The sequence below is a fragment of the Furipterus horrens genome, unplaced genomic scaffold, assembly GCF_987537825.1.
Source record: "Furipterus horrens unplaced genomic scaffold, mFurHor1.1.pri manual_scaffold_8, whole genome shotgun sequence".
NCBI lineage: Eukaryota > Metazoa > Chordata > Mammalia > Chiroptera > Furipteridae > Furipterus > Furipterus horrens.
In genome coordinates this window covers 59,597,963-59,610,186 of record NW_028327178.1, presented here as the reverse complement: position 1 = coordinate 59,610,186, position 12,224 = coordinate 59,597,963, and the positions used below count along the sequence as shown (strand labels likewise).

At 45.5% G+C, this 12,224-nt stretch overlaps 1 protein-coding gene across 2 annotated transcripts in view; it reads left to right on the top strand.

The window, feature by feature from the left end:
* RUVBL1 (RuvB like AAA ATPase 1) overlaps positions 1-8,591 on the top strand; it is a 46,536-nt gene extending 37,945 nt beyond the window's left edge. Inside the window, exons 9-11 of one of the 2 annotated variants that reach the window (XM_090285913.1) lie at positions 2,266-2,368; positions 7,058-7,149; positions 8,208-8,591. In XM_090285913.1, coding sequence (XP_090142039.1) covers positions 2,266-2,368; positions 7,058-7,149; positions 8,208-8,367 — 355 coding nt within the window. In that variant the 3' untranslated portion in view covers positions 8,368-8,591. Of the gene's footprint in view, positions 1-2,265; positions 2,369-3,325; positions 3,538-7,057; positions 7,150-8,207 lie in introns of those variants that run through there. The other variant, XM_090285914.1, reaches the window with a different exon arrangement.
* Positions 8,592-12,224: the final 3,633 nt, after the last annotated feature.

The following is a 12,224-nucleotide window of genomic DNA, read 5'->3' as shown; positions in this document are numbered from 1 at the left end:
TTCCTTCCCTGTCTTCTTCCAAGTCTTTTGTTAATTCTGTAAGCCACCTTATAACTATAGCTCTAAACTGAGCCACCAAAAGGCTTTTTATTTGTTCCTCTGTCAGGTCTCTCATCTGCTGCCTGGTGAGCTGCGTCACCAGGATTTCAATTGTCTGCTTCATTCTAACAGATTTGTGTTTAGCTTTCTTCCTGGGCAGGCTATAGGGGGCGGAGCCCTGTGCACTTGTCACTTCCAGGTGACTAGCAGCAATCGGCAATCTTTTTCACCGCTCTGCGGCGCTTTGTGTGGGGGCGGGGATCCAAAATGGATTCCTGCCCTTACCCTCCGCCGAGAGACAGGGAGTCTCCTTCCCCACAACCTCACTGTTCAAGGCAGTGGGGGGGCTGCCTTCCCCAGCGTTGGAATCATGAACTGCTGGGTTTTGACTGCAGCCAGGATTGCTCCCCTGGCGTTTCTCACAGTCCTGCTGCTATTCCCGAGGCTACTGGGGACAGCTCAGTCTGACCCTTTGGTCCCGATTCTGATCTCGCCCCTCCTACCCGTCCAGACGAGCACCACTGGTTTATAACGTCATACACTGAGCTTCCATGTAGTTTTATTTTCTGGAATTTCTAGTTATCTTTTGTTTTGAGGTAGTTTGTATTCCTTCTTAGTTGTAGAGGGAGATCTAACGTGTCAGTCTAAGCCTCCATCTTGGCCAGAAGTCTCCTGTATACTTTTCTGAACTTTGCACCTTTGCCATTTAGTTCTTTTTCTGGGGTTTTGTTCTATATTTTTCATTTGGACCATGCTTCTTTGCTTCCTCAATTAGGCAGCCTCCTTTTGTTTGTTTCTGTGTATTAGACAGAGCTACTTTGGCTCCCTGTCTTAGCATACTTGTTAAGTAATATGGGACAGAGCCTTAGGTATTGCCTTAGAGAGGGGAAGGGAGGGAGAAAAAGAAGGGACCAAACTCATAACCGAGGCATGTGCCCTGGCCGGGAATCAACCTTTCGCCTTGCTGAATGTTGCCCAACCAGCTGAGCCACACCCACCAGTCAGTGCTATAACTGGCTTCTTTCACTTAGCATATGGTTTTCAAGGTTCATCATGTTGTAGCATATATCAGAATGACATGTTATTCTTGCAATAATAAATATACATTTGCACTTCAACGAACTGGATAGAATTTCAACAGAATGATTTTTTTTTAACTGAAGTTTTATTTCTTCAATGTTTACTTAGATTGGAAACCAAATATTTTGGTACTAACAATTAAATCCAAATGACCTGTCCTTGTTCTTTGTTATAGTGAAAATTATGACTATAGACACTTAGTCTGGCACCAGAATCAGTGCTGAGGCAGACCTGCTGCTGCTGTGACTCCCGAAGGCTGAGGCTTCCAGATGCTGTTGTTGAAGCCTGGCCCCGGGAGCTGCCAGGTCTGCCCAACACACAGCCTGCCAGGCAGACTGCTGGCACCTCAGGGCCTGGTGGACTTAACAGGGCACCTTTTATTCACTGTTTTTCCCATGGCTTGGCTTAGGATCTAAGAGAAAAATAGGAAAAAACATAACTGGTCAGTTCCCCAAAATAAATAATATAACAATGCATTTAAGGGAAAGTATCCAAATGAATCAAGGAAATACAAATTCAAACAAGGTATTACTTGTACACTTCCCAAACCATTAAAGCAACAAAATGTTTAAAAATCAGAATACCCAGTGCTGGCTATAATGCCGTGAGATCAGATCACTTATATAGCTGTGTAAATTAGGGTATTCATTCATCCATTTGAGTAGATATTCAGGATTGTGTCAGACACTATAAGAGTTGCTGAGGAAGCGTGCATGGCTGCGTGCACAAAATTGTTTATCAAAGCATCATTAATAAAAATAGCAACAATTGGAAACTACCTAAGTGCCCAACAATTTCGGTTTTATAAAATACCTGATGGGTTAAGACTAAAGCAATGTGGATAAAAACAAAGAAAAAAAATCTACATACTCAGTGTAATTTATGAAAATGTTTATATGAAAATTTGGCAAGTGAGATTTCTCATAGCTTTTTTCCCCCTTTTCCCCAAATTTTCTGTGGTACTGATATTTGTTAAAATAATGAAGTTGGTTTTGATGACACCTGATTGGTGGTCTGTTTACCCTCCTTTGGCTCTCAGGATGTGAACTAGCTCTTTTGTCATTGTGAGTACCTCAGTCATGTTTTCAGTGTCCAGAGTCTGGTCTCAAACTGCCTGGGGTGATGTGATCATTCTGGGTCTTGCAGGGGCACTGAGGATATCACCTCTCCTCATGGCATCCCTCTTGACCTTCTGGATCGAGTGATGATCATCCGGACCATGTTGTACACTCCGCAGGAAATGAAACAGGTGAGCCTGCCTTTCCCATTCTTCGCTCTGTTCTTTCATTTGCTGCCAATGTTCCCTGATGCCATGCAGGAAGGACTGGCTCCCACCACCATTCCATCACTGTGCTACTGCCTTGGGCAAGTCACAGTACTCCGGATCCTCAGTCTCCCCATCTGAGGGATGGATGGGCCAACTAGGCATTGCCTGAAGTATTACAAAACCTTAGTTGCTTACATCCCTTCTGATAAACTTTAGGAAAGGGATGGTGAAAAATATCGACTTGATGACAACCATTAGGAAGGTCACTGGCTCTAGGAAAAGGGCAATGAAATATGATTTAACAATAGCCTTTTGGTGCCTAGGCCAGACCCTGTCCAAGATTCCTTTTGCTCAGTGGGTGGAGCCAGTCACTGTCCTACCAGAACCCACAGCAGGCCAGCTCTAGCAGGACGCAGAAGCTAGAGGGAGTAAGAACGCGAGTCCTAGCAGAGCCTGGCTGCCCTATACAGCATGACTAGTGACTGGTTTCTGAGGGACTTTGGAGACTGCCTGGGGCTGCTACCTTGGTTGTAGAGATGATAGTGAACAGGGTCACACATCTTAGGCACATGGAAGGGAGGTCATAAAACCTTAAAATGGGAGGCTTGAAGGAGATGTACATAAAAACATCTAGCTCAGTCTCTGCACACAGTGCTTGCTCAGAATTCCATGTGAACTGAATTTGGATTAGGCTTGAGAATGGAAGTGAAAGGGATCTATGAAATTGGGCCTTATCCCAACGGCTACAGTCCCAGTTCTTATTGTAGGAATTGCCTCTTGCTTGATCTGGAGCTGGAACACCAACTGTGTGCTTAAACTGTGCTTAGGCATTGCACCCTTAGAGTTCCTAGTCCCCTTACTAGTACTTTAGTAGTCATTACAGTCATGACCTCTTTTTGTTTTAATAATTTATTTGTTTGTTTATTTGTTTATTTTTAGAGAGAGGGGAAAGGAGAAAGAGAGGGAGAGAAACATCACTGTGTGGTTGCCTCTCACGCGCCCCCAGTTGGGGACCTGACGTGCAACCTAGTAATGTACCCTGACTGGGAATTGAACCAGCGACACTTGGTTCGCAGGCCGACACTCAATCCATTGAGCCACAGCAGCCAGGGCATGATCTCTTTTCCTTTTGATTGCTGAGTCGTGGAGTGGTGAGTTGAGGATGCAAAGCCAGACTCTTCCCTGCAGAACCCAGGCCATCTGCTCAGGGGTGGGTTGTGCTCTAGGCTGCTGACCCACTGGGACAGCACAGGCTGTGCTCTTCTCCCTGCTCTGCCCATCCGTGTTCCAGATGGTCTCACTGCCAGCGTGTAGGTCTTTCACTTTGAGGTCCACATAAGGCCAAGGCCAGGGACACAGACTCGATCAGGACTGCACTGACATCTTGATAGGCTCTACCTGGACCCTCTCCTCTCACCAGAGCACAGGTACTTTTGTTGGATGTTGTACTCAATTTATGGATATACTTAGCCAGCATGATTCCATTTGATCTCCAGTAACCAAAAGGCAGGGAGAATTGTTACCATTGTCATTCTTAAAGATGAGGACACCAAGATTTAGGCTAACTAAATGCCCAAGTTCATAAAGCTTGTCAGTGGCCAGCAGGTGATAGGACTAACTGGAATCCAGGCTGTCTGATCCTGAAGTCCATGTTCCTAAGTGATATGCCACCAGCATCCCGCCTGCTAGAAATATCTCATTTTGGGGTGGAGTTGCTCTGGCAATTTGTTGGCAGGGTTTTTCCTTTTGAACCTTGGAAGGCCTCTCCTGGGCACTCCTTGGCTGCCCCTTTGTTCATGTGTGGCCTCTCCTGCCTGGCCCTGCCAACATTTCTTACTGACCAGTAACCAGAAGGGCTGGGGTGAGCACGGAGCCAGTGATCTCCCTTCATAACTAGCATTGACAGAATACCAAACCAGTTCTGTTTCATGTCAGCAGCTGTGCATTATTAGGAGATAATGTCCGTAGCTGGGGGCCTCGTCACCAGATCATGGTCTCTCGCTCTTGGATGAATGCTAGGTTGAAGTCATGGCATTCATTGAATAGAAGCAAAAACAAAAGCAAAGGAGAAATTGGTCCCTTTTCCATCCTTACTATTGGGACTGGAGCCTGCTGGGAGAGGCAGCCCTACACACTTGGAGCACTTCTTGGCTGAGTGACTTGAGTAGTTTTGTGCATCTCTTAAGAGCCTTCCTGGTTCACTGGAAGATCTCCCTTCTCTCAAGGTTGTTATGAGGACTAAGTGAGATAGTAACAATGAATGGATAGAACCAGTCAGTCCCTCTTATCGCAGTAATTATTACTGTTATTAACAGCTTGCACATCCTTCATAGATATCCACTGGGATCCTTATAACAGCTTTCAGTAATCAGGGTTTGCTACTCTGGAAAACCAAGGGCCCTATGGTCACAGAGCATAAGCTGCAGAGCTAGGACTGCATTTGTTTCACATCTTTTTCTTCCATTCGATCCTGGAGGACACAATATGATCTCCCCTGGAATGTTCAGCAACTTTGCCTTCCAGAGCAGTGACTGCTGTCATGCTTCCGGCCTGGTTCCATCTTGGCTCAGCCAGGCTTCTTCTTGGGTTAGCAGAGGACAGACTGCCATTATGCTCATTGCCTTCTTCTTGGAGGTTCAAGGGATAACCTCAGCATTTTTACTGGAGCCTGGGGTAGGTCTTTAAAAAACAAAGTAAATGTAACTTGTGTACTCTGCCGTCAGTGCTGACACCCTCATAAACTATCCCTGCAGGTTATTAAATGATTAAAGATCAAATTTATGAACTGTCCATTTCCGAACAGTCTAAAATAGGAGCTCTTGGGTTTGCTCTGACCTGCTTTAGAGAGAGTGAGAGCAGAGTTCTCTGACATTTCTGAAACCCAAATTCCAATTCAGTGCAGCTCACTAAAGGTGAGATGCTCAGGGCTGAAGCTTTCTGCTTAACCAGGCTCAAGGATTAAGGATTTGCATCTCCATTTCTGAAGGTCCCAGGCGACATTTTTCTTGACAGGACCTGGAGGTTGCCTTAGTCCCCAGCTGGCAGTGAGAAGCCCATTTTATATTGATCAAAAACCTGCCTGGTTCTGCCCATTGTGGTCAGAGGGGAGTCCAGTGGAAGGAGCTGAGAGCAGGGATCTCCCTTCCTGTTCCATTTCTGCCTGCCTCATGTCCATCCAGGACCTTCTCTGCATTCAGTTTGGGACCCCAGATGGTGGAACCCCTCATGCACAAGCTAAGATTTTTTTGACAGAGGTTAGACCCTGGCAGCATTGGCTGAACCAGATGTGTTTTATGTGGCTGGTGCAGTGTGAAATATTTCAACAAGTTGCCAACATTTAGAAATCAGGACATTTCATACAAAATCTGAGTTCTGAGTATTTTGATAGAATAAAAGACTTTCTTGCAGGGACCTGGCCCTGGCCCTAAGCCTGGCTTCTTACTGAACAGAACCTTTCACATTCATAGCAGGTGACATACCGCCTTATCAGAGTCAGGAGAGGCTAAACTCCCTCTTCCTGCAACTCCTGCCCTCAGGGTCTCTGCCTGAGAACTGAAAGGCCAGTTTTGAAATGTGTATATGCTAAACCTCTACTCTTTCTCTTCCCCTTGTGATTCCCACTTCCTGTGCCTCTACCCGGGTATGATTTTATGGCTTTAATTTAAATAAGAGCCTCTTGATATCTTATTTATGAAGCTGCCAAAGTGAAAAATTCCTGTATTATATGAAACTCAAAGTCTTCACGTTATCTCAACTTCACAACACACAACATCATTATCCCAGCTGCCCCTTATCACTCAGTGCTGGTGTGCCTGCAGGAATAGTGGTGTCACTTGCGTTACTGCATCCATGCTGCCAGCTTGTTTTTCATCCAGCTTTACTGGGATCTTCAAACTGCAACAAACATCTGCCTGTTTTTGATAGATTAGATATCTTCAGGTGATGTTATGAGGGCTGATAAATCTTTTAAAGTAACTTTAAAAAAAATTATTCAACCATTGTATTTATTACGCAAATAAAGAATCTCTCGTGCTGGCTTGTGTGGCTCAGTGGATTGAATACCAGCCTGTGAACCAAAAAGGCCGCTGGTTTGATTCCCAGTCAGGGCACATTCCTGGGTTGCAGGCCACGTCCCTAGTTGGAGGCGTGCAAGAGGCAACCACACATTGATATTTCTCTCTCTCTTTCTCCCTCCCTTCCCCTCTCTCTAAAAATAAATAAATAAAATCTTTAAAAAAAAAGTATCTCTCGTCTTGCCTCAGTGCTTACAGGTGGTGGTGTCCATACTGGAGAAGAAGGTTAGAGCCTATGTAGGATCCTGGGCAGATTTTGGAGAAGGCTTAGTTGTCTGTTCTGGGGATTGAGTGGCCTGGGCTGGAAGGCATGAGCAAAACCCCCCTGGTGTACACCTCCAGGAGTGCCAGCTGCTTTCTAGTGAGTATGAGTGCAACATCCTGGCTGTGAAGCCGTTCACAGTGTGACTGGCACACCGGCGGTGTGAGAATGCAGTCCTGAGAAGGGGTCAGCTCTTCGCCCTACCAGCCCAGGACCGGGCCTCTGCTGCTCCAATGGTGGGGACTAGAAACACTGAACGAGATTGTTTTTAAAGCACTTTATAAATGAGACACTTGAGGTTCATCACTGTTGATCATGATTTTTCTCCTCTAAAAGATCATTAAAATCCGTGCCCAGACAGAGGGAATCAACATTAGCGAGGAAGCGCTGAACCACCTGGGGGAGATTGGTACCAAGACCACCTTGAGGTGAGCCAGTTGTTCCTGGACCAGTGTGTGCCTGGAGCTGCTCAAGACCCTCTGGTGCCTTCTCAGCAAGGCTTGTAGGGATGTAAAGTTCTGTTAGGACAAAAACTCAGGCCCCCTTCTCAGGGTGTAGGACCATGTCTGCTATTACTGGTATAATGGGTCTTGTCCAAGGATTCTGACTTAAGAGTACAAAAAATTTAGATGATGGTGTTTTAAAAGCTAAATTAACAGGTTAAGTCCCCTTGTCCTGTAGCAGGTATACCCCTGTGGTGGAAAGCAGGCTTTGGCCCTGGTCCAGTCCCTTTGGTAGAGGAAATGGACAGGACCAGAGACCAGGGTCCAGGGCAAGGAGTTCATTAGCTGGGCCCTGCCTTGCCACCTCACCCCCTCACCCATGCTGGCTTTGTTCTTCAGGTGCATCTTAGGTAGGGATGGTGGGTGTAGGCAAACATGAGAAAAGAGGGCAGACATAGACTGCTTTCCTGACTGTTCAGTGGCTTGAAGCCATTGCCTATAAAGGATGTCTTCCCTCAGTGTTCTGACTCCTCGTGAAATCATGACTTCACTCCTGTCCCTATTTCCCTCACTCCTAAAGTTGAAGCACAGTTGCAAGCTGTGTTTTTTTTTGGGGGGGGGGTGCTTTTAAAAACAACTGGATTTTCATGCCTTTGGATGGGGCATGTGCTTTAAGGTGGCTTTGTATTCATTTCCCTGCCATGTTCAATGTCCTGATCTGGACCTTGGCATTGCCTGCTACAAAATTTACAGTCCCTTTCAAGCAGCGGTGGAATTACCTCCTTTGGAGAACTTTGAGACTGTAGCAAAGATTTGGGGAGTAGGTCTTGGTTATGTTTGTGACCTCTGACCTCCAGTGGGGTCATGACTGCAGCTCTCTGAGAACGAATAATTCTCATATCTCCTTATCTGCTATGTCTGAAGCATCTAGCACAAGCACAGCATTGGGCTCAGTCCCTGGTGTCAGTGCTACTGCTGATCTCGGACAAGGCTCCTATCTGTGGCCACCATTTCATTCCTGCTCTGGCCTCTGTTCACTCTAGGTACTCGGTGCAACTGCTGACCCCAGCTAACTTGCTTGCTAAGATCAATGGGAAGGACAGCATTGAGAAAGAGCACGTTGAGGAGATCAGTGAGCTCTTCTATGATGCCAAGTCATCGGCCAAAATCCTGGCTGACCAGCAGGACAAGTACATGAAATGAGCCTTTTTGTAAAGAGAGACTTCTGTCATGCCTGGGTCCAGGTACAGCCTGCAGATACAAGGTTTACACCTGGCCTTTGGATTCTGTTCCAACTCAGACCTGGTTAGCAGCAAGTTCAGTGTACTTTGTTTCCTTTTTAAATTATCACAATTTCGTTGTTTTGAAGGAACCCTGCCTCATCTCACATGTTTTCTAATAAATCCTTATAGGATGTTTTGATGACATCTCTTTCTCTTCTTTTAATAAAAATTTAAAAAACAAAAAACTTTATTTTAGAACAGTTTTAGATGTTATGAAGATTTTACAAGGCATTCCCACATACCTCACACCCAGTTTCCCTACTGTTAACATCTTACAGTAGTATGTAAGTACATTGTCAGTTAGTGAACTAACACTGATACATTATTTTATTATACTTTATTTGTATTTTCTGTCCCAGGATCCCCACATTACATTAATTGTCATTTCTTCTTAGGCTCCTCATAACTATGACCTTCAAAGTTCTGAGGAACACTGGTCAGGTGTTCTGTTGAATCTCCCTCAGTGGGTTATGTTAGATGTATTTCTCATGATTAAACTGGGATTGCAGGTTATTGAGAGTAAGACCATGTAGGTAGAGTGCAATTTTTTACCACATACTATCAACATGACATCACTATTAATGTTGACCTTGATTACCTGGCTGAGGTCAGGTTTCACCACTGTAAAGTTGTTCTTTTCCCCCTTCCCACACTGTCCTCTTTAGAAGAAGTAACTGAGCATAGTCCACACTTAACAGGTGGGGAGTTTTGCTCTACCTCCTTTATAGCTGAACATCTACATAAAAAACAGGAGATTGCCTTTTCTCACTATTTATTTATTCAATCATTTATCTCTGTATGGACTCAAGAAGATTTATGATATATGTTGAGTTATAATCCAACACTACATTATTGTGTTGCTCAAATTAGTCCAGCTTTGACCATTGAGAGTTCTTTCAATTGGTTTCTGTGTCCCTGGACATGTCCCCATCACTGTTACTACATCTCTTTGTTAGTTCACTGAAGTGGGATTTTCAGGAGAGGAAGGAGTAATGGCAGTGCCTGACAGATGCTATACTGGAACATTCTCGCCTGATAGGATAAGCACCATGTTCTTTCTACCAGGTTGGCTCCTGTCTGCTAGTTCTGTGCTGCCTGAGGCAGGGGTTAACCACAGAAGCAGTGCCTTGGTACATGCTCATTGTTTAGGTTCTCTGCCTTCAGATCTCCATGCTGTTATATGTGCAGGAAAGGGGACTAACCAGGATAACCGTTCTGATCCAATCGTCGCCCTAATCCAAGTTAACCACTAGGTCCTAGAGGGCTAAGTACAACTGTTCTCCCATTAATGATGATCATCAGAGCATATCCAGGAGACAGCAGGACAGGAAGACTGAGATAATGCTGAGAGAGTCCATTCAGCCTTCTCAGAGTACTCAGGCCCTGAGACGGGCCCAGCTAGTTCCTGCTACCAGAACGAACCTTTTTCCAGCCTGGCTCCTGAAGGAGCTCCCAGCATGGAGGAGGGACGCTTCCTGAAGTCAGAGCTGAGCTCTGTGGCTTGTGCTGGCTGCGCATATCCTGTGTCTGGCCTCCCAACTTAAGCAACATTAGAAAAATAGAACAGTGATACTTTCGATACCAAGTAGCAAGAGCTGATTGTGGGCTAGGGCCTGTGTTAATGCTTCATATTTCCTTTCACATTCTCACAGCAGCCCTATGATATTGGTGTCAGTTAGGTCACTTGCCCAGCTGGTAAGAGATGGAACCAGGAAGATTTGGAATCAGTGGTTGGAGTCTATGTGCTATAACACCTTCCTCAGTGTGCTGAGTTATGGGGGGGGGGGGGGGGGGCTTCAAGATCTGACCATCCCAGGCAGGTGAGGAAAGCAGGATCAGGTATGAGGAAGGTGACTTTGCTAAGGTGATACCCCAGAGGACAAGAAACAGGCTCTGCCCACCTGGACCTCTTCCTCCAGCCCCCAAACCTTTCACAGTGTTTGAGGAGCAGTAGAGAAGCAATGGTGATGGCAAACCTCTTAATTGCAGGCTGGGACAGAGACCCTCCCAGCTGCTTAGTGAACCCTGATGTCCAGAGGAGTCCTTGTGAGGGGGGTATGTGTGTGGTTACAGCCCACTGCTCTTCCTCACAAATCCTGCTCCTTGGTGCTCAGGGATGTGGCCCACCTCACTTGTCTGACCTAAGTGAGAGAGATGGTTCTGGATAAGTGGGAAGGTTAGCTTATTTTAATTTTCCTCCTATATTTTCCAGCAGGGCCTGTGATTATTACATTAATCTACTAGGCGAAGTTTTTACAACTGATCCCTTCCCTGACTATGAGAAGTTTCTCCATCCATTACCAAGAGGGAAACAGACCCTGTAGAGAGGAAAATATTTATTACATCTTATCAGGCTGACACACAATCTACCAACAATTATAGCAGGCCCATTTTTTGCACTATTTCCACTATGGCGTGAAAAATTGTTGTAATATTAAAGTGAGGCAGGGTAGAGGTTGGTCATAGGAAATGGCTGATATTCCAAGCTCTGGGCCCATGCTCTTGGGTGCCTCCCCACAAACTGATTGGGTGGGCTGGTGAGGGAGTATTTGCATGTAAATCCCACCTTCCTGTTCCTGTGCTAATGGCCCACTATGAGAGCTGGAAGGGCTCTGGAAAGACTGTCCCTGGCCCTTGCTGAGAATTCACCTTCTCCCACTCCTTTATTTTCTCAGCCCAAATATCTTCTCACTGCCACACCTTTTCTGTTGAACTCCCTAGATGGGTTTATAAAATACTTTGTTTTTTAGGACTAAACAGATGATGGTGTCACACCAGAAAGTGACTTCTTGGTTAGCAAACTGTTCTCAATCATTTTTCTAATAAGATGGAGCTGCACAATGGTGGGAGTCACACTCCCTGTTGGCCTCCATGTCTCAGACCCCAGGGCCAACAGGGTTCTTACTGCCAGGAAAGGAAGACATTCATCACCCAGCATTCCCCATTCCCTCCTAGGGCCAGCCTGGAGGGACCTGAACAGCCCCTGATCTTGTGGGGGCCCTAGGCAGAAGCAACAGGTGGTAGAGTGGAGCAACCAGGTTCCAGGGACATGGCAGATAGTGATGTAGTTTTGATTAGTTTTTGGTCCTGAGGCTAGTCCCTTCAGGTCCTGAGCCTTGGTTTCCTCATACATAAGATGGGGGTGGTCATATCCTATAGATCCATGTGAGGACATGGTGAGGTGACATGTGGCTGTATTGGACTCTTAAGATACAGTATTCCCTCACTTATCACAGGTATTATGTTCTAGACCCCCCCGCCCCCGTGATAGGTGAAAATCTGCGAAGTAGGAAACTTACCCTACATTTATTTTAGTATTTATATATATTTTAAGGCTTTATAAACCCCACACACTTATAAACTGTTCTCAGTCCCTTATTAACCTTTCCCACTCCCTTATTAACCCTTTCCACACTTTTATAAACACTACTTATGTTTTTAAACATATTCAACCCTCTAAAACCTATGTAACTAACAACATACATATACAGTACCACAGAATCTCGTGATATAGCAGAAAATCTCCAATAAATAATTAAATTAATATTTTAAAAAATTCCCGATGCAGTGAGGCCGTGATAAGTGAACTGCGATATAGAGAGGGACTACTGAAATTCAGTGAATTCCCAATTCCTGTCCCTCTGGGGAGAAAAGTCACTGTCCAACAGGAGACACAGGTTGGCAGGCATCACCCTTCCCCGTTAGGCCGAGGGACAGGGGCAGGCTCAGAGCCACACAAGCCCAGGAGCAGAGAGGAGAGAAGTTTGCAAAGGCATG